Source organism: Scyliorhinus canicula, chromosome 15, assembly GCF_902713615.1.
Source record: "Scyliorhinus canicula chromosome 15, sScyCan1.1, whole genome shotgun sequence".
Taxonomy (NCBI): domain Eukaryota; kingdom Metazoa; phylum Chordata; class Chondrichthyes; order Carcharhiniformes; family Scyliorhinidae; genus Scyliorhinus; species Scyliorhinus canicula.
In genome coordinates this window covers 21,134,435-21,157,111 of record NC_052160.1, presented here as the reverse complement: position 1 = coordinate 21,157,111, position 22,677 = coordinate 21,134,435, and the positions used below count along the sequence as shown (strand labels likewise).

Genomic DNA, 22,677 nt, shown 5'->3' with positions numbered 1-22,677 from the left:
TGAGCACTATGTTTTAGGTAACACATGAAGGCTTTGGAGAGGACACAGAAGAGATTTATAGCATTATTCCCAGGGATAAGACAGTACAGATATGTGGATAGACTGGAGAAACTGGTGATTTTCTCTTTGGGGTAGCAAAGCTAAGAGGAGATTTGGAGATGGTTAAAATTATGCCTGTTTTGATAGAAACAGTAGTACTGATTTGAAGTGATTGTAAAAAGAATCAGTGGCAACATGAGGATGATGACCTCTCTACGCAATGAGTGGTTTGGATGTGGAATGCAATGCCTGATAGGCTGGTGAATAGATATTCAATAGTGGCTTTCAAAAGGGAACTGCATAAATACTTGAAGGGGAAAAGAATTTGTAGGGTTATTGGAAAAGAGTGGTAGTGTGGGACTAACTGGATTTGCTCTTTGAAAGCTGACACAGATTCTGTGCTGTGCTGTACTAATCTGTGGACAGGATTTCACAGGTGGTGGGGTTAACCATTCCTGCTGCTGAAATCTTTGCTGCGAAACCTGCTCCCATTTTGGTGGGCTGCACCTATTTGGGGAGCAGTGGCCACTGCTAGAACTATATCCAGAGACCAGGAATGGGGCCCATGAAGGAGGCAAATCCCACCCTTGTGTCCTGTCTGAGGCTTAAGCATTGAAGGGCCTCAGTTGCTTTATGATTGCGTGTCTGGCTGGATGCCTCGCTTGCCACCTGTTAAATAATGGCCAAGTCCAGGGTAGGTGACAGCAAAAGCACCCAAGGAATTTTATAGGTTCCAAAGACCACAGATTCCATTATTTTTTTTCCTCAAACCTTTTTCATGGGATGTGGGCATCGCTGGGTAGGCTAGCCTTTATTGCCTGTCCCTAATTGCTCTAGGGTGCAGGTGAGCTGCTGCCTTGATCTGCTGCAGTTCATGTGTCGTGCTGTTGGGAAGTTCCAGCATTAACTAAAGCACAATTTTATCCTTTCACTGGCAATGGAGAGAAAGGAGGGACAGTATGTGGAACAGAAATCTCGGTGGGTGGGGGGAGGGGGGGGGGGGGGGGGGGGGGGGAGGAGGAGGGGAGAGAGAAGAGGGGAGAGTGTGTGCATGCACAGGCAATCTGAAATGTCTCGCAGTCTGCAGGAAATTGGAATACTGGTTTCCCTGAACTGTATGCACTTGTTCTTTTGACACATGGTGTATTATCAAGGCTGAGGAGCAAACTTCCTTAGTCAAAGAATTGCAAGTTGCATGAAAAGGGGGAACATGAAATTGAAGGAAAAGAACAAAACTAATTCCTGTTTTGATTTTGGTTCACCAATAGATGTACAATTTAAGTCTACATGATGCATTTCATTGCTTAACATTGAATTGTTGTGTTGAAAATGCAGTACTGTACACCCTAAAATACCTGAATTTTAATGTTTAGAATACTGGACTTGTGCTGAATAATTTTGCCTACGGTTTTGTTGGCTGTTACTGTAAGTGAAGATGGGAATACCTTTTTGTACCACTGGAATGAATCTGCAGTTCAGTAAAAATCCAAGTATATAAATTAATAAAGCATTAAGGTGGTAGACCTGAGAAACTATAATTGAGCATACGGTGCCATCTAATTTTGAGAGTTTTATTTACTACTGATAATGTGTTCTGGTGGCTTGAATTCAATTTTCATTGTTTAATCAACAAATCTTAAACCCTAAAACACGTGATTTTTACAATAGGACCTGCTCCTGGGTGTAACAGCCCTGCTTGAATGTCATGAATGTATCACCTGGATTTTAAAAAAAAGTTGGTTGCATTTGCTTATTGTTTTTCCAGGAGTGCAATTATTCATGAATCATACACACCAGGTGGCCAAGTATACTGTATCAACTGCAGCCGCATGGTTTTTGCAACTATATCAAACACTTTTGTTGAAGACTGGTTTTTACTCTAAAGGTATCTAACTGTGGGGTGCAACATGTGCTTGCATGTTCTTAAATCTGTTGCTGCTTAGTTGAGCCCATTCCTCTCTTTTTCATGTTCCACTACTGTAGAAATTTTTGCCACTTTTAACTTCACGGTGTAAGATTACCGGTTGTGCTCTCTCCAGATGCTTTTCCTAAAATGCAGATTGGAAATATTTAGAATTTTTCTAATCATTGCGGTGGTATGTACATGGCATTGAATACCATTTCTAGAACATGCACTGTTACCTGTACGTCACTTTCGTTAAATTAAGCAGCATGCCACTGTTTTCACGTTGTGTTGGAGGGCTGATCAAAGCCAGTTTGCAGTTGAGCTGTGAATGGGCATATAAACTTTAAATAGCTTTGTGCTTATTTTTTTTTTAATCAAACAATTTTATTGAGGTATTTTATGGCATTGTAAACAGTTACAGATAGCAACAAAAAAAAGGCTAAAATGTGCAAACATCAACGTAAAATCAATACTTCAATCGAACCATACTGCACAAGCCCGCTCCTCTCCCATCGACACTACCCGCCTATTTATCCCTCCTACTCTACTCTAATCCCCCCCCCCTCCCTGCTGACGATCACTCTCCCGCGAAGAAGTCAATGAATGGTTGCCACCTTCGGGCGAACCCCAGTACAGATATCCTCAAGGCGAACTTAATGTTTTCCATACCCAGGAAACTTGACATGTCCGAAAGCCATAGCTTGGTCTTCGGGGGTTTTGAGTCCCTCCATGCCAGCAGTATTCGTCGCCGGGCTATCAGGGAAGCAAAGCCAGAACATCGGTCTCTTTCTCACCCTGGGCTCCTGGGTCTCCCGAAACCCCAAAAATTGCCACCCCTGGACTCATCACCACCCTTGTTTTTAGCACCCGGGACATGATTCCCGCAAATCCCTCCCAGTACCCCCTAAGCTTAGGACATGCCCAAAACCTGTGAACGTGGTTTGCTGGTCATCCCCCGCATCTAGCTCACTTATCCTCTACCCCAAAGAATTTGCTCATCCGAGCTACCGTCATGTGGGCCCGGTGAACGACCTTAATTGAATCAGGCCGAGCCTGGCACATGTTGCGGTTGAGTTTACCCTACTCAGGGGTCTGCCCACAGTCCGTCCTCCATTTCCCCCCCCCCCCCCCCCCCCCCCCCCCGCCAAGCTCCTTCTCCCATTTGAGTTTCAGTTCCTCCGTCTGGGACTCTTCCCCCTTCATGAGCACCTTATAAATATCTGAGACTCTACCCTCTCCTCCTTCTCCTCTAAAGACTATTAGATAGATAGAGAAATACAGCACAGAACAGGCCCTTCGACCCACGATGTTGTGCCGAACTTTTGTCCTAGGTTAATCATAGAATTTTGGACACTAAGGACAATTTTCCATGGCCAATCCACCCAACCTGCACATCTTTGGACTTGGGTCCCTATTGGCGGGCGGCGTGGGAAGGATGGGACCTGTCTGCGGACAAAGTTCCTCATCTGTAAGTACCTGAAGTCATTTCCCCTTACCAGACCAAATTTCTCCTCCAAGCCCCTCAAACTCGCAAAGCTCCCCTCCAGGAACATATTGCTCACCCCCACCCGCCTCCATGTTCGAAACCCTCCATCCATGTTCCCGGGGGCAAATCGATGGTTATCACATATTGGAGCCCAGACAGACGCACCCACCTCCCCTACATGCCTCCTCCACTGGCCCCATATCAGCAGGGCCGCCCGCACTACCGGGCTGGTGGAGTACCTGGCCGGCGACAGCGGTAGGAGAGCCATGATTAGGGCTGCCAAACTGGTGCCCCTGCACGAAGCCACCTCCACCCGCTCTCCTGCACGAAGCCACCTCCACCCGCTCTCCTGCACGAAGCCACCTCCACCCGCTCTCCTGCACGAAGCCGCCTCCACCCGCTCTCCTGCACGAAGCCACCTCCACCCGCTGTGCTTATTTATTTTAAGTAAACTTTATTTGCATGTATGAACAGTGTCGCCCTGGCTACATGCAAATGTAGTACTTCACTGCTCATTGGTTTGACAAGTCAAGATTTTTCTCTGCAAAATATTTTTTCCATCTGAAAAAGACAGCTAAGGTTCAGTTTCTGTGTTGCAGCCCATTCAAGTTACTGTGGAAGGATGAATGTAAAAGAGTTGATTACTGGGGATGGACACCTGAATATAAATGGGGAATCTTTGTGTAAGTATTTTGGTTTGATACCTGCTGTTGCCACTTCATTCCACAGTTGCTTGTGGGGCAAAATGCACTTGACCACAAATTGGGTTCACTTTGCTCACTCCACTAATGTATTGTACTGCCACAACCAACAGGTGATGACTGTAAGGGGATGAAACACGATACATATAAATCCACAGAGGTGGGGTCCACAAAGTACATGAAGTTTACACAAGTCACACGGACCATCTGGCTGGTCTTTGCTTATGCAGGTTGATTTTTAGACTTCTATTTTGTCTCCTTGCTTTGTCGCTAAAACTTAAAAAAATTGTGATATTTGGTGCATTAACTATTGTGCTGTATCTTTATTAAAATAAAAGTTGCACCAAAAAAGGATTGCCTGAACATGTAAAGTTGATGTATTGCAGATTGATCTGTTTTGTATTTGTAGGCTCTTTATTGCTGCAAGTGATGCAGGCTGCTGGTGCTGTTGCCTGGTTTGTATCCAGGAAGGTCTTGTCTATTCTGTGGTTGGCCATTGTATCTCCAGGTTATTTAATTTTAATTTTAATTTCTGTTCTGCATCTGTTCTATCTATTCATTTTTTTCACTTGGCCTTTCTAGAGCTGGTGTTTATTGTGCATGTTTATACAGTGGTAGAGCATTGCAAGCTTAGATTTCACCCCAAATCTTGTGCTTCTAACGATGGCTTCATTAGTATTAACCCTGGCTTTATTTTCTTCAATGTAATGTAGTGTACTTGCACTCTGGATTCATGCATTTTCTTTTCCTATTATCTCAGATTTATAGTTGGGCTAGTTCATGCAGCATGTTTTTCATAGGATTTCCAACGTAAACTACTTCCCAGGATGATCACTGAATTCTTAATCGTACATCAATCTTGTGCATTTGTTTGTTTTTCTCAGGAAAGGCTGCTTCTGGAGCTTTCTGGTGGCTTGGGACTGGATGGTATCAGCTGATCACTTTAATGTCCCTTCTTGATGTGTTTTTGCTCACCAGGTATGTTGAGTTGATGTCAAATGTTTTACAATGAAAATATAATGCTCGTAATTTATTATGGGTTTTAAAATTTGCTGGATATAATTTAGTTTGGTAATTTATTGTTTTGTCTGTGTATTCAGGTGTCTGTCCAGATCACTCAGATGGTTATTTCTGTTGATCCCACTACTTTTATTTGGTAAGCAAACACCAAGAGGGTTGAATGATCTGTGGTCCTGATAGTGAGTATAACATGATGCGCTGGAGCACAGTGAAGAGACAATGGTGTAATTGTGTTGTCACTGGACTACTAATCCATAGACCCAGGGCGATAATGCTCTTGAGACCAGGGTTCAAATGGGAGATGGTAAAATTTGAATTTGTTAAAAGTTGAATGATGGCCTGAAACTATTGTCGATTGTTGTTTTTAAAAACCCATCTGGTTCACAGGCTTCCTTCCCTACAGGACATTAGCCATCCTTACCAGGCTTACATGTGACTCCAGATCCACAGAGTTGACTCTTAAATGTCCTCGGCCACTCCGTTCAAGAGCAACCAGGGATGGGCAAGCCATGATGCCCACATCCAATTAATTTCTTTTTAAATTGGATTAGCAAACTGCCAAAGCAACATTGTACATGAAAGCTGGTTTGTAATTTAGAAAGACTTGAAAGCATATCTGCCACATGTAACATGTGTAATATTTTAAGATATGGGTTCATGTTGAAAGACTGATACACAACATGGCTGTGTTCCAAATCCAAACTAAAGTTGTCTCTGGCAACTATATGAATGAATGAATATGCTGTCTCATCTCCCTGCCAAATGCAATCTGTGGGTTCTTATTATCAGCGTGGAGAGAAGTGTACTTCACCTGAAATTCTACTAAGTGGACTTAGAATGTGGCACAAGAAAGATGGTCAGGCCTGCAAGAGGGATAGATCTTTACCATTTTAGACAAATTGCGGGCTTGAATCTGTTCTACTTCATCCAACCCCCAAAAGAACAACATTGTTTCCTCATAACTTGACAAAGTCCACAGAGGATCTGAACAAGGATGTGAGGTAAAATTCGATTACACCACATCTTAACCACAGGAACAGTATTCCATGACTAGGTAGAAGCTGTGTGAAATGCTCCTTCACTTCTCTGCTGTGTCAAAACATCCTGCTTATGAAGTGTATAACACTACTAGCATATATCACTATGCTGCCTTCTGGCAGTCCCTTAAAGCGAGGAGTATGCTTTCCATGGAGTCCATGAAGAGTATGCTTTCCATGAAGAGAACCTATGCATGGAGTCTTTTTAACATTAGGGATCTGTTGTGCTACAGCTACCACATAGTTCTGGCTGACTTGGAGACTGTCTTGGTCGAACAATTGGAAGGATTTGTAGGTGGTTGATCAACCTGCTTGGCCATGTCATGAACATTCCTTCTGTGGCCATTGAATCCTGGAATAGGATTTGAGCGCGGCGGGGTTTCTACCTACTACACAAGATCTCCTATGCTGCTTTATTTTAATCCAATAAGGAGCAATTTAGTGTGGCCAATCCACCTGCTGTGCACATCTTTTGGGTTGTGAGGGTGAGACCCACGGAGACACAGGGAGAGTGTGCAAACACCACAGACAGTGACCTGGTGCCAGGATCAAACTGGGTCCTTGGTGCTGTGAGGCAACAGTGCTAGCCTCTGTGCCCCTATGCTGCTGTATCAACAGACTCGCTGTCAATGAAAGGAAACTCATTCCATCAGTACATATTTAATATAAAAGCTTCCGTTCTGTAGAAAGCAGCAAATTTAGGCCAGTTAAACACACTATAATGAACAGGGACCAACACTGCATGCAAATCAAAAACAAAAGAGAACACAGTGGGAGGGTGTATAATGGGATATGAAAGTCAATTAGGTTAGAACCAAAGTCCACTTACAAGGCTTTATTTAAAAAAAAAAGCGAATTTAACTCTTTGTACCTCAAATAAACCCAACACACCATTAGCATTCCTTTTATTGGTAGAAAGGTGTCATCTACTGGATTGTAAATTATGTACTTCGGTGGATAATCTTTTTTAGTCATTGAAAAATGTAACCGAAATAGTGCAGTTAATTTTTGTTAGATTCCTTATGGTTAGATTGTTTTTATGCAGATAATCAAAAGTATAAGGTTTTAAAATTAGCAGTCTGAATTTGCTTTGACTTGCAAGTTATTTAAAAATGTAATGTTCTAAAAGGACTAGGAGAACATGTGAAAGAAGAAAGCAGAAATCCTTGTGATGGCTGAATGCATTTAATAGTGCTTAAGATCTGGACCAGAAGCAACAGTTCTCCAATTTCTATCAGTAGCAAGTCTTTGCTTGTCAAATTTATTGCCAATAAGCTGATTATTGTGATTTTATTCCCATTTAAAAAAAATAAATAACTCTTCTCTTCTTTCTTTAGTTGGTCTGTGGTACTTTGGTCTAGCAGGCTTGTGGTCATTGTTACCGGTCTTTAATGGGACAGCAGTGCAAATCTCACAGGGCTCAAAAGAAACTGTACCAACTGTCCAGAAAAATGGGGAGATTCCCAGTTCTCTGCCACTTCCACGGGTAATGATTCCAACACTAAGAGTCTTTGCACAGCCTGGTTTGAGGACTAAAGTGCAACTTTGTCACTGTACGACTATCTGTTTCAGAGTACTGGACACTTGTTCGATTGGAGTCGTGTGACAGAGTTGGAAAAGCAGATTGCTGTGCTCAGTGAGCAGTGTTCCCAGAGCTCCCTTGCTTCAGATGAACGTTACAGTCAGCTTGCCAGTTTGTTACAGAAACTACAGGAACAAGTCGGGCAGATGAACGATGAAGAAGCAATCATGGTCCTCATCAAAAACTCGATCAGACAGCATTCAAATGTGCTACGGGAAGAGATGAAACAGGAAGGAACTGATCTTCTCCAGGTAAACTGTTGGAGCAAAAAACTTCAAGAGAAAGCAGCAGCTGAGGTGACCAAACACATCTTCAACTATGCAGATTTTGGGCACATCAGTATTGCAGCAGCTTTGGAATACTGACTACTTCTCATTTGATTTTGATATGTTAAACACTTGTTAATTCATGCATGAGTTGTCCACATGTTTGCAACCAGATTTTGGCAGGTGTGCATGCTAATTGTAACCTTGGCTACAGGGGTAGTATAATTACCTCAAATTGTAGATTTAAAGGTCTGTCTCCTGGAACAGTTTTCTGCTACTACCAGGTTTAAAACATGTACACACTTGTAGGTTATTTTATTTTAAAAATAAATAAATTAGTGTACCCAATTCATTTTTTCCAATTTAGGGGCAATTTAGCGTGGCCGATCCACCTACCCTGCACATCTTTGGGTTGTGGGGGCGAAACCCACGCAAACATTGGGAGAATGTTTGTGGGTTATTTTTAAACATGGTTTTGATTTTGAACGGCTTTACATATTTAAGTGTTCTGTATTTCTGTGCGGATCAATGATTGAGCTCATTTGCTAATTTCCGGGGTTGTCTCATTTGCATTGTTGCATAGCTATGTATCAGCATTTCAACTTGGTACAAGGTGATACTAAGGGCAGTGACTTCACTTTGTTGGGAGGGCTGCATCGTAGATGAGGTCTTTATGAGCACATTTCTAAAAATTCTCCGTTGTGGGGAAAGCTTTAGTAATAGATGACAATCCTGTGATTTTTGTATTGAGCAGTTTTAAATGTCCCTTGGGAGTGAAGAAGGAACTACATGTAACTTGAGTTTATAATGGGAATTGGTGATGACGTTTCAGATATTCCGCCACATTTGTTAGCGCCACTTGAGATCGAGAGTTCTATTTTGACATCGCCTTGAAGTGATCATTGGTGCTGTTGCTCTGCAAACACCACACTTGAGGAGGTGAGGGTGGGGAAATGCTGTGATTTCAGGTACCAGGGTGTTCTGAGCTTTGTAATAGGAAGCTAGCTGCTGGTAGCAGGGGGATTTTTTCGGGCATGTTTGCGACTGGAGCTGATCCGGTTAAGTAAAGACTGAAAATTTTGGAAATGCGCTTGATTGTTTGACAGAACTAATAATAGAGATAACATGGGGTCCTTCAGTTAGCAACAGTGGAGGTGCATTCAGAGGAATTAATTCCATCATTGCAGCCCAGCAGCCGTGAGAATGTCCAGTTAATTCCAGAAATGCGCCCTGCTACAGATTGGGTCCATATCAAAGCTACGGGGCTGGATTCTCCGCCGCGCCACATTTCTGTTTCATCCTGCCGACAGAATGCTCCGTTACGCTGGCTGGTCAATGGGATTTCCCATTGTGGGGCAGCCCCACGCTGTCGGGAAACCCCCGGGCTGCCGGTAAAACGGAGCATCCCGCTGGTGGAGAATCCAGCCCATGGTAATTTAAAATACTCACTGTTGGGGGAAAAACAATGTTATTGCAATTATGTTGAGGCCTGTTTTTGCTCCTATCCATCAGAGGCTTCAGAAGTTGCATTTGCCATTGTCACTCTGCATAATAAGAAGTCTTACATCACCAGGTTAAAGTCCAACAGGTTTGTTTCAAATCACTAGCTTTCGGAGCACAGCTCATTCCTCGGGTGTGGAAACATCTCCACATCATGACTCGACATAATCACAGTCTAAATTGGCATTTGCATATGACATGATAACCCAACCAAAATTGCTATTTGCTATCTGCCAATTGATCTAGTTCAGAAGCCATCAATTCGATGGAGGATACTTAAATATTCTGATGAAATGAAACAAATATCTACTTAGTTTTAAATCCAAATGATGCATGTCGATCTTTGAACAGCAATAATCTCGAATAAAAATGGAGCATGCTGGAAATACTCAGCAGGTCTGGCAACACACTTGGAGAGAAACCTAGTTAAAGTTTCAGGTTGATGACCCTTGATCAGAAGCTCTGATTGCAAAGCGAAACATACTTTGCTTACGTTTGGAATGTTTCACCCTTCCCCACAAACAAAGCCCTCACCAGTACAAAAAAAATGCTTGGACAATTTGCTTAAGTTTGGCAGAAAATTATCACTTTCCCAATCCCATTTATTTTGCACTGATAGAAATTGACTATTCTAGTCAAATATAAGAGGTTTAAATGAGAACTCATTCAGTGCAACTGTAGTTGGGAGTCTGCGAGGGGTGAATCCAGATAACACTCTCTAATTTCTTTCTCAGGTTTTACATATTGCAAACAGCTTGAGGTTACAAGGACAGTGATGTCAAATAGCTAAAAGGCCCCACTGTTATACAGTAAAGAACCGGTAGTTCTGTTTCTATATTAACAGCCAATCTAGGACTGATAATTTCTTAACAAAAACTGTGTTTTTCTAATTAAATTGGCAAGCAATGGTATGGGAAAGTGGAACCTAGATATTCACATACATATATTTCTTAAAATTGATAGACAGACAGTTTGGCCGAATTGCGTGAATTATAAATTAGTTAAAGCCAATCACAACTGTAAAGAAAGCGAAACCTTAAGAATCACTTGTCGGGATGGAAAAAATCCATTCTGGGATCAATCTATCTTTTTCTAAAACCTATATCCTTGCTGCTTTTGAGAAATTGCCATCTTTCTTTTGTTCAAATCACTCAGTAATTTTATATTGTGTATTATGATTTGAAGAATTACCACGATCTGTATTTTAAAACTCAACCACTGTATTCGCTAAAGACAATCAATCTCACTAGCTTGCTAAATGGCTATTCGGAATTCTCTTAATGTTGTATTGAAAATAAAGTTACCAGTGGGCACCACAGCTGACTAATAAAGTTCCAGTGGACTTTGCCAAAAAGCACAGACTTGACCTCTGTTATTTGGGAACTGAGATGGGATAACGGATATCCAGGTTTTCGAATGGACACAGATCCATCGTTCACTATCCAAATATCTTAATCAATATGTGCGCTGACCATTTTCCAAACATATATGTATGCTACTAATTACAAGGTTGGCTTTGGCGAAGTTCCTCAGGTTACCAACCCTAACCGACTTGTATTGTTTGCAATTAAACAGTTTAACTTTTTCTCCCAGAGAACTCCTGGGAAAACTAATTTGTTTTTGCAGGCAATGATGTGTGTTCCTCTGGGGCGGCATGTGGCACAGCGCCTATGGCGCTGAGGACCTGGATTTGATTCCCGGCTCGGGGTCACTGTCCGTGTGGAATTTGCACTTTCTCCTCGTGTCTGCATAGGTTTCACCCCCACAACCCAAAGATGTGCAGGTTAGGTGGATTGGCCACGTGAACTGCCCCTTAATTTGGGGGGGGGGGGGGAATTGGGTACTCTTTTAAAAAAAAATTTTTTTACGATGTCCGTTCCTTTATGTAGTCTTGCCTGCCAGAGAGGCAGTGAATAGCTTTGGGATTATTTGCTTTACGTATGTTTATTTTGTGTACACAATCAGTTCACCACTTTCAATCGACGTAGTTTGAAAAAAATCTTTTTTTTCTTCTTTCCTCTCTAGAATCAGTTTATGGCTTTACATCAGAAGCATGAATTCCGAATCGCTGAATTGGAGTTTCTCCTTCAGAGTTTGTCTAACCGATCAGAGGTGTGGTAATTATTCATCTGCTAGCTTAATACTTGATACAACTGACAATTGTGGAATATTTAGCTACTTGCTACTGAAAAGCCTGTGGTAAATGGCGTTGGTGCATTGGATTCTTTGAATTTTGTAAAGATGTAGAGTATAACTTAGAAACTGATATTCTTGTGTTTGAGCCAGCCAGCAAAAAAGAAACTGAACTCTATGGCTAGATAAATAGCAAATCTCTCATTTAATATATTGCTAAATCATTGAGGCTCACTCTAGTGGTTCATGACATAATTTCAACCTCTTTTAATGTTCTGCAATGCTGTGCACCTTCTGTAACATAATTACAGTTTCACAAACTTTGCCCATTTTCAACTCCCTTGCTAGTTGAGTGGGTTAAGTACACTTCTATTCAATTGTTGCAGTCCAGGCGACCTGATGGGTTCGAGCCAGAGTGATTGATGTCAGTGAAAGAGTGATTGTAGAATGCAGAATGTTGAGGTTCACGTACGAATGACTGCTTGGGCAAAACACAGTACCCATCAAGAGGCAACTGTCCTGAGGAGGAGTGTCAAAATTGGAGAGACGTCATTTCTTGAGACTAGTATCAGACTGATTTTATGTGGTTAATCTTGTAAGCTGTGGTACTGTAATAAGTGATCCTTACTCATTCTGGTGAACGTAGTCGTTCCTGAGCGAAAAATCAAGTAGATTGTGGGTGATTGAAATACCGACTATTGGCATTGCATCACACTGTTAGGCTTGCAGACCACAAATTTTCAGGAAAGGCACATTTTCCCACAAGTTGAGAGAACCAATGCCTCATACATTAAATACCCATATCTGTTTTACACACTGAGGCCAGCATGGAGTCATGATATTAAATGGAGCTGGCTGTAAATGTTCATTAACGAGATTACTTGTTAAAGATAGTGGCAATTCTTCGGTTAGTTATGGCTTTAGATGTATAATGAAGCTAATTTGTTGACGCATGCTGCAGCACATGAAAAATATTCTGACAGTGGAGATAATGTGTTTACAATGCTTTTCAAAACCAGTATTCACTGAGAAATTGAGGGCAGCATGGCCGTGATTTTAAACTGGATGCTAGATGTTTTACTGAGAACTTTATTAACCTCGAGAATCCAAATGTTTTACGAAAGTAAATTTTATTTTCACTATTTACAATGTAGAAGTGATGTGGAGATGCCGGCGTTGGATGGGGTGAGCACAGTAAGAAGTCTTACAACACCAGGTTAAAGTCCAACAGGCTTGTTTCAAACACTAGCTTTTGGAGCACTGCTCCTTCCTCAGGTGGGAAGGAGGAGTGCTCCGAAAGCTAGTGCTTGAAACAAACCTGTTGGACTTTAACCTGGTGTTGTAAGACTTCTTACTGTACAATGTAGAAGAGGGAGGTGTTCTTTTGGATGCAGTTTAGAGAAAAGTATTGCATTACTGTGAGTCAGTATAAGTCTGAGCATCTTCACTCAGGGTTAGGTTTGGGGAAAAAAGAAGAGAAACTCAAACAAATGATCACCAGAAATATGCATATTATCTTAGCTGGGTGTGTTGATGCTCATAGAGAAACTGCAGGAGCACAAAGTTCATATCTAAAAGATATGTTTGTCAAAAAAACAGTGCCTAACAGCAGGTGTGAAAATTGTGGTTGACTATGCATTTAATTAGTGCACAATAAAGATGATTAAAGTTGTGGTGTTCTGTTACCAGTAACAAAGCCACAGAGGGTATAATTATCTGTATAATTGGTGCTTTAACTGTTTGAACTCTTGAGACGTTTTAGTTTGCAATATAAGCACATGTCTGTCCACGCTAATTCTGAGCTAGAACTGTTCAATTATTGTTTCCCTTCTGTTATGGAGTTCATGAAATCAGCTAAAGGTGATTCTAGGACAGAGATTCCAATGCAGTTCTGAAAAAGTTAACAAAGCAACGAAAGAATATCAAGCGCAGAAACATTATCTATTAATTTACACTGATTTTCTACCTACCCGTACACAAGTTATTGGAAATAGATTTTATTCTTTAATGCTTTAAAAAATAATTGTTTTGTAAAATTGTATATTGTTAAATACAAGAAACAGGAGCCAGAATCTGCCATGGTCCTGTCATTCAGTAAGGTCATGGCTGATCTGATCTTGGGAAACACCCTTGTATTTCAAAAATCTGTCTATCTCAGCCTTGAATACATTAAATGACTCCGACATCACAGCTCTGGCAGGTAGAGAATTCCAAAGATTTGTATCCCTCTCAGGAATTTACTCCTCCTCTCCACCTTAAATGGATATATCTAGAACTATGCCCCTTAGTACTTGATTTTTTTCCCCAGGAATGGAAACATCCTCTCTGTCAACCACAGTCAAGCATCTTTCAGAATAGAACATAGAACAGTACAGCACAGAACAGGCCCTTCGGCCCTCGATGTTGTGCCGAGCAATGATCACCCTACTTAAACCCACGTAACCCGTATACCCGTAACCCAACAATCCCCCCATTAACCTTACACTACGGGCACTTTAGCATGGCCAATCCACCTAACCCGCACATCTTTGGACTGTGGGAGGAAACCGGAGCACCCGGAGGAAACCCACGCACACACTGGGAGGACGTGCAGACTCCACACAGACAGTGACCCAGCCGGGAATCGAACCTGGGATCCTGGAGCTGTGAAGCATTGATGCTAACCACCATGCTACCGTGAGGCCCATGAATCTAGCATGTTTCAATAAGATCACCTCCTAAACTCTAATGAGTATAGGCCCGACCTGTTCAACATTTCCTCCTGGGACAACCACTTCATTCGCAACAATCAACCTAGAGAACTATCTCTAAACTGCCTCCAGTGCATGTTTTTTGCTCCTTTTAAAAAGAGACCAAAACTGTAAAAAGTATTCTCGGTGTGGTCTCACTAATATATTATACGCTGTAAGCTTAGGAACTAATACTGGATTAATAATACAACGGCGTTTTTGAAGTGCCTCTGAACTTTATGATCCCAATATATAATTTACAATGTGGGAGAAAGTCCTGACGCGAAACAATGTTTACTCCAATGCTTTGCATTGCCGCCTAGCACTAATCTTTTTTTAACCATCATTTGCAGGAATAATGAAATGAAATGAAAACCGCTTATTGTCACAAGTAGGCTTCAAATGAAGTTAATGTGAAAAGCCCCTAGTCGCCACATTCCGGCGCCTGTTCGGGGAGACTGGCACCTCCCTAACCCTAGCTTTAGCGGAGGAGCAGAGATGTGAGGGTCATTGAGATAAAATGCCTACTTTAGTTGCAGATTTAATTACATTTATTTAAATACTTGAATAAGTCAAACATCCTTATCTTGCTTGTTTTCTCTCTTACCCCAAGCAAATTTGACTAATTGCCTTGCAAAATTCTTGGTATTCCAGTGACACAATTTTGACAATCTGATGTGCCTGGTGACCTTATTTGCACAGTAATTGCTGGCTTCCAATGTTACTGAAGCTTTACTGAACAGCAGTTTTATTGTTATGCACGGTGAAAAGCTGTGTCTGGCTTCCCATCTGCTGTGACCATGATTTCAATAACTTGCATCAAATTTCAATGGGTAATTATTCAGGCCGGTGAAACAGGTTACAGATAAGGTGCTGATCTGTAACCATGATTTCCCGCACATCAAAGTACTGAATAGCAATTTCCACAGTTTTTTCATGGACCGTATGAGCAAAATAGGCAGCTGTGCTTCCGAAATTCACCAGGTGGAAAAGACGTGTTTGGCCAAGTGTGATTGTGAAGGTTATATGGCACAGCCATAATAAGTTCCTGAAGATTTTGGAGATTGAGCCATGCTAGCACATTCTTAGGAGGGACAGTAGTTAGTGATTGACTGTTAAACAGTATGTAGCTTGGTGGAATTCGGGAAAAGGAACTTATTTGTGTTTTTGAACATTAATCATGCATGCATAACAATGTTAACCATAGCTAAGTAAGAAGTCTTTACAACACCAGGTTTGTTTCAAATCACTAGCTTTCGGAGCACTGCTCCTTCCTCGGGTGAATGAAGAGGTGGGTTCCAGAAACATATACAGAGTCAAAGATGCAATATGATACTTTGAATGCAAGTCTTTGTAGGTAATTAAGTCTACAGGTCCAGACGGAGCAGATGGTTGCTCACAGACAGTGACCCAAATTGGGAATCAAGCCCGGGACCCTCACGCTGTGAAATAACAGTGCTAACCACTATGCTACCATGCCACCCACAATTGAACTATCTCCACTGCTCTTTCAAGCACTGCACTTCTGATCTCCATAATACTATTGCTGTTTAAAAATAGCTTCTCACCTCTGACTGTTTCTGCCCATTATTTTAAATCTGTCTCTTCTGACAGAACGGCATGGTAGCACAGTGGTTAGCACTTCCCGGCATGGGTCTCTGTCTGTGCGGAGCCTGTTCGTCTCCCTGTGCCTGCGTGGGTTTCCTCCAGGTGCTCCGATTTCCTCCCACAAGTTCCGAAAGACATGCTGTTAGGTGAATTGGACATTCTGAATTCTCCCTCTGACCTGAACAGGTGCCGGAATGTGTCTACTGGGGGATTTTCACAGTAACTACATTGCAGTGTTAATGGAAGCCTACTTGTGACAATAATAAATATTATTATTGATTACCAGCTCTTCCCCAGTGGAAACAATTTACCCTGTCAAAAACTTTCACTGTTTTGCATGCTTCTTATTTTATATCTGTACTACTGGGAACAAACTAAACTTCTCTAGTTTCACTATGAAACTGAAGCCACTTGTAACTGGTGCTAATCTATGTCCATTTAAATTCCTCATCCATTGAATATTATATCCCAATGTAATAGACAAAGTAACCTTTTATTCGTTAATCATTAAATTATTTTTGACTGACAGCTTCTCTGTACAGAAATAATTTTCCTTTTTCCTCTCAAACTGCAGGAGGTTTACAAAGGGGTTGAAACTGTCAAGGCCAACACTCTGAGGTATGATGCACCATATTCTGCTTATCAAGTGTGCGGTGATTTCTGATTGGATACTATTTCCAGTTTTCTTTTTGTTTTCTTTCCCAAGCAATGGAAATGAGGAACAATACCAACACCTCTTGTCTGAACTCAAGAGACTGGATATAGAATTGTCCACTGTCAAGACAGAACTGACAAATTTGCAAGAGCTAAAGGCATCCTGTGCGAAGATAGATGGAATACAAGGAAGTGTAAGCATATTTTCCATCTCTTATTTCTAAACATATTTCACTATTGGGCAAGTGCATTTATAGTGACAGTGGCCAGAACAGTTATCCCAGTAAAAGTTGCAAGGTCCCTACATAAAATTGCTGTTCTGCTGTTCCAGGTTGACAATCGGGTCAGAGAATTGGTCAACTTACTGGTTTTTGGAAACAAACCAGAAACTTCACCCGAGTCCTTCAAGGAATGGATGTCCTCCCAGTTTGCTAGCCAAACTGAACTCCACGTCCTGTTAAAGAACTTGGAAATGAAAATCCTGAAAAATCTCACTCAACATTGGATTGAAACAAAAAAACTGCCAGATGCACGGGTGGCTGCATGTGCAGTTACTAATGCTGGCATCCGTGGCATTTCAGAGGAGGTGAGTACAGTTCAGATTGTTATTCCACTCCACTCTACCTTCACTCCACCCACTACCTCCTTTTCTGTATGAAAAGGACTTTGTTCCTGCTCCATAAGATTGTGATTGTGGCATCAAAATTAATGTAATATTTCTTAACATAGGTTGGAATGTTGGGAAGGTACTTGCCCCATTTCTGGTTCTCTCCAAATATCTAGGAGCAATTAAGAAATCTTTTTTTTAAGAACTTATTTTATTACAAACATGTATCAAAGCAGGTTACAACAAATAAATCAAACTTTATCTTCTCGAACCGCAGGAAGTCGTACAGGTCACCCAATCATGCCATTACCCCCAGTGGCGATGCTGACCACCACTCCAGCAAAATTCACTGCCCTGCAATCAGAGCCGAAGGCCATGACATTGGCCTTCCTCCTCTCCATGAGCCCCGGCTTCTCTCAAACCCCAAATATCACCACCAAAGGGTCCGGGTCCACCTCTGCCTCCACTACCACTGGCTAAGACCACAAACACTCCAGCCCACAATCTTCCCATTTTTTCCCAACCCCAAAACATTTGCGTGCGATTCGCTGGCCCCTGCCCACACCTCTCTCACTCATCTGCTACCCCCTGAAAGAACCTACTCATTTTTGCCCATGTCATATGCACTCTGTGCACCACCTTAAACTGTATCAGGCTCATCCTTCCACAAGAGGAGGTCCCGTTTACCCTTCGCAGTGCCTCACTCCATATTCCCCAATTGATCACCATTCCCAACTCCGCTTCCCATTTCTCCTTGATCTTCACCACCGGTCACTTCCCTGCTCCCCCAGCCACTTGTATATATCCCCAATTCTTCCCTCCCCTTCCACATCTGGAAGCAGCAGTCGCCCCAGCAGGATGTATCCTGGCAACCTAGGGAAGCCCCTCCAGATCTTTCGTGCAAAGTCCCTAACCTGCAGATACCTGAACTCACTACCCCTCGGCAGCTCTATCCTCTCCCTTAGCTCCTCCAGACTGGCGAACCCTTCCTCCAAATACAAATACCACACCTTGACCAGCCCCACTTCCTGTATACACTATCCATTCCCCACGGCTCAAACCCATGATTCTCGCACAGCGGCGAAAGCACCGACAACCCTTCTATCCTAAAATTCCTCCTCGGCTGATTCCATATCTTCACTGTGGACTGCACCACTCGGCTCCCCGAATACCCACTCGGAGCCATTGGTAATGCTGCCGTCACCATAGCCCTCAAACTAGACCTCTTACAAAATTCCTCCTCAATCCTAACGCACTCTACCCCTTCTCCTTCCCACCACCGCCGCACCTTGTCCACATTTGCCGCCCAATAATAATGAAGCAAATTCGGCAATGCCAGCCCTCCTAATCCCATGCCACTTCGCCGACCTCCTGAGAGCCATCGCCGACGGCTCTATGGCCAGCACAAACAGCAACGGGGACATTGGGCACCCCTGCCTCGTACCCTTGTCTAAGTCAAAGCTTCATTAGCTCCTATCATTTGTACTCACCCTCTCCCTTGGTGCCCCATACAGCAACCGCACCCATGCCACGGGCAGCACGATAGCACAGTCATTAACACAGTTGCTTCACAGCTCCAGGGTCCCAGGTTCAATTCCTGGCTTGGGTCACTGTCTGTACGGAGTCAGCACGTTCTCCCCGTGTCTGCGTGGGTTTCCTCCGTGTGCTCTGGTTTCCTCCCACAGTCCAAAGATATGCAGGTTAGGTGGATTGGCCATGCTAAATTGCCCTTAGTGTCCAAAAAGGTTGGGTGGGGTTACTGGTTTACGGGGATGGTAGGTACGGGCTTGGGTGTAGGTATAGGCTTGGGTGGGGTGCTCTTTCCAAGGGCCGGTGCAGACTCACCGGGTCAAATGGCCTTCTGCACTGTAAATTCTATGATCTTGGCCCAAACCCAAACCTTCCCAAAACATTGAACAAGTACCGCCACTCCACCCGATCAAATGCCTTCTCCGTGCCCATGAACACCATCACCTCTGGTACCAGAATCTCTGACGGATTCATCACCACATTCAACGACCGTCATATATTATTCGCGAGCTGTCTTCCCTTCACTAAGCCTGTTTCATCTTCTGCAACGAACCCTGGACACAGTTCTCTATCCTCCCCGCCAACAACTTAGCCAATACTTTCACATCCTTGTTTAATAGTGATATGGGTCTATACAACCCACATTCCACCGGATCCTTCCCTTTTTTGGGGATTAGTGTGATTACTGACTGCCTGCATCATCGTCTCCAGCAACTCCCCCTTCTCCAGTGCTTCATTAAATGCTCCGAACAGATGTGCTGCCAAGTCTGCCGCAAATTCTTTATAAAATTCCGCCGGGTACCCATCCGACCCAGGGGCCTTCCCCAACTTCATACCGCTGATACTATCCAGCACCTCCCTCAGCCCCAGGGGCTCCTCCAACGTCTGCCTCTTTGCTTCCTCCACCTGGGGAAATTCTAGCTCGTCCAGAAAGCCCCCATGTCCCCCTCCTCTCCTCCTGGGTCTGCCTCATAAAGTTCCTGGTAATACTCTCTAAATGCCTCATTTATCTTCCCTGGCTCTGACACCACATCCCCAGCCCCATTCCGTATCTTCAATATTTCCCTGGACGAAGCCTGCCTCCGCAGCTGGTGCGCCAACATGCTGCTCGCTTTCTCCCCATACTCGTATTGCACCCCTCTTGCCCTACGCAGTTTCCCTACCGCCCTCCCTGTTGTCAGCCTGTCGAATTGCCCCTGCAATTTATTCGTCCTTGCCAATCCCTCCACGGTGGGCACCCTCGAATATTCCCTGTCCACCTCCACTATCTCGCTCACTAGACGGCCATGTTCCGCTCTCCTTTCCTTATCCGCACGAAACGTAAACAAAATAATCCCCCCCCCCCCCCCCCACCGCCCCAGACAACTGCCTTCAGTGCTTCCCAAAAAATCCCCGCCGACACCTCCCCATTCTCATTGAACTCCACACACTCATCACCGACCGCACCTTATCATCGATAGTGGAGAAAATGCTTGAATCCATTATCAAGGACTTTATAGCGGAACATTTAGAAAGCAGTGACAGGGTCAGCATGGATTTATGAAGGGACAATCGTGCTTGACAAATTTGTTGGAATTCTTTGAAGATGTAACCAGTACAGATGACAAGGGGGTGCCAGTCGATGTGGTATAGTTAGACTTTAGAAGGCATTTGACAAAGTCCCGCATAAGAGATTATTGTGCAAAATTAAAGCGCATGGGATTGGGGGGAAATGTATTGAGGTGGATAGAAAACTGGTTGGCAGAGAGGAAACAAAGTAGGGATTAATGGGTCCTTTTCGAATTGGCAGGCAGTAACTAGCGGGCTACCACAGGGATCGGTGCTGGGACCACAGCTATTCACAATATATATTAATGATTTGGATGAGGGAACAAAATGTAACATTACAGAGTTTGCAGATGATACCAAGTTAGGCGGGAGGGTAAATTGTGACGAGGATGCAGGGATCCTACAGCAAGATCTGGACAGGTTGGGCGAGTGGGCAAATCAATGGCAGATGCAGTATAATTTGGATGTGTGAGGTTATTCACTTTGGAAGCAAAAACGGGAAGGCAGATTACTACCTGAATGGTTACAAATTTAGAAACTGGAGTGTGCAATGGGACCTGGATGTCCTTGTGCACCAGTCGCTGAAGGTAAGCATGCAGGAGCAGCAGACGGTAAAGAAGGCTAATGGTATGTTGGCCTTCATTGCGAGAGGTTTCGAGTACAGAAGCAGGGATGTGTTGCTGCAATTATACAGGACCTTGGTGAGGTCACACCTGGAGTATTGTGTGCCGTTTTGGTCTCCTTCTCTAGGAAGGATGTTCTTGCTCTCAAGGGAGTGCGGTGAAGGTTTACCAGACTGATTCCAGGGATAGCGGGACTGTCATATGAGGAGAGATTGACTGGTTGGGATAGTTCTCGCTGGAGTTCAGAAGAATTCTCATCAAGACCCATAATATTTTAACGGGACTAGACCGGATAGATGCAGAGAAGATGTTACCATCATGGGTGTCTCCAGAACCAGGGGTCACAGTCTGAGGATTCAGGGTAAACCATTTCGAACAGAGATGAGGAGACATTTCTTCACACAAAGAGTGGTGAGCCTGTGGAATTCATTACCACAGGAAGTAGTTGGTGCTAAAACTTTGAATATATTCAAGAGGTGGCTCGATGTAGCACTTGGGGAGAATGGGATCAAAGTCTGTGGGGAGAAAGCGGGATGAGGCTGTTGAGTTGGATGATCAGCCATGATCGTGACGAATGGCGGAGCAGGCTCGAAGGGCCAAAAGGCCTCCTATCTTCTATATATCTATCACAAAAACCTCTATCTGCCAACAACCCCGAGTCAAACCTCCATTCTGGCCTCTGCTCTCGTCCCTTTCTAAACCAAATCTTCAGTCAGGGGGGTGCATGGTCCGAGATAACTATCCCCGCATACTCCGCGCCCTCCACCTCAACCAAAATCTCCCGACTCACTACAAAGTAGTCAATCCTCGCTTACACCTTAAGGATGTGTGAATAGAAGGAATACTCCCTTCCCACCCTGGGTTCTCAAAACGCCAACCTGGGGCTCGATCTATCCATCCTCTGCTCCAGGACACAGTTTAAAATCTCCTCCCATGATCAACTGGTGCACGGCCAAATCCGGGATCACTGCAAGCAACCCTCTCATAAAACCCACATCATCCCAATTTGGTGCATATGCATTTACCAACACTACCGGTGCCCCTTCCAATACCCCACTAGCAATCTCACAACTCCACCTGGATCCTTCACCACCTTCGCATTCACAAATCCTATTTTTCTTGCTCATTAAAATCGCCACTCCCCTTGATTTCAAATCAAATCCTGAGTGAAGAACCTGCCCAACCCACCCCTTCCTTAACCTAACCTGGTCCTTGACACAGAGGTGTGTCTCCTGCAGAAAGACAACCCCCGCTTTCAAGCTCCTGAGGTGTGTGAACACCCGCAACCTTTTAACCGGCCCATTCAGTCCCCGAATATTTCCGACCTTACCGGAGGCTTGCGCCTCCAATCCCCTCTATCACCCGTCATCTTCCCTACTGAACTCCCGCCTCCTTAATTCCACCCTATACCTAGCCCATCCTAGATGGCCCCTTTCTCCCCCCGACATGTCATCTCTCACTCCCTGCCACTTTTCAGCAACCCCCCGGCCACCCCTCTTGGCCTTCTCCCCCACCACATCACTTGTTCACCAGCATAACCTGCTAGCGCGGATGCCCCGGCCCAAAGGCACATCCTAATGACCCCCACCTCTCCTCCTCAGCTCGAGGAAGAAGGCTTCCTGCTGACCTTGCCCTCCCCCACCTAAACAAGGACTTCTCCTGAACTCCAGGCAGCATTCTCCAAAAGCAAGCAGACAAATGGTAAACA

General features: G+C 43.7%; 1 protein-coding gene and 1 long non-coding RNA gene across 11 annotated transcripts in view; one reads left to right on the top strand and one right to left on the bottom strand.

The window, feature by feature from the left end:
- The window catches only part of LOC119978238 (SUN domain-containing protein 1-like), a 90,566-nt gene that overhangs the window by 44,930 nt on the left and 22,959 nt on the right, over positions 1–22,677 (top strand). For 6 of the 10 annotated variants that reach the window (XM_038819710.1, XM_038819704.1, XM_038819706.1 and 3 more), the window contains 12 exons: positions 1,805–1,924; positions 4,031–4,114; positions 4,246–4,362; positions 4,542–4,640; positions 5,017–5,110; positions 5,233–5,288; positions 7,527–7,675; positions 7,762–8,022; positions 11,563–11,649; positions 16,582–16,625; positions 16,714–16,855; positions 16,993–17,247. In XM_038819710.1, coding sequence (XP_038675638.1) covers positions 1,805–1,924; positions 4,031–4,114; positions 4,246–4,362; positions 4,542–4,640; positions 5,017–5,110; positions 5,233–5,288; positions 7,527–7,675; positions 7,762–8,022; positions 11,563–11,649; positions 16,582–16,625; positions 16,714–16,855; positions 16,993–17,247 — 1,508 coding nt within the window. The remainder of the gene's footprint in view (positions 1–1,804; positions 1,925–4,030; positions 4,115–4,245; positions 4,363–4,541; positions 4,641–5,016; positions 5,111–5,232; positions 5,289–7,526; positions 7,676–7,761; positions 8,023–11,562; positions 11,650–16,581; positions 16,626–16,713; positions 16,856–16,992; positions 17,248–22,677) is intronic. The other 4 variants (XM_038819709.1, XM_038819708.1, XM_038819707.1 and 1 more) reach the window with 2 other exon arrangements.
- Positions 1,898–22,677, bottom strand: part of LOC119978241 — a 67,405-nt gene continuing 46,625 nt past the window's right edge. Inside the window, exons 2-3 of the long non-coding RNA XR_005463409.1 lie at positions 2,182–2,267; positions 1,898–2,087 (exon numbers count right to left, since the gene is read on the bottom strand). This is a non-coding gene — a long non-coding RNA (uncharacterized LOC119978241). The remainder of the gene's footprint in view (positions 2,088–2,181; positions 2,268–22,677) is intronic.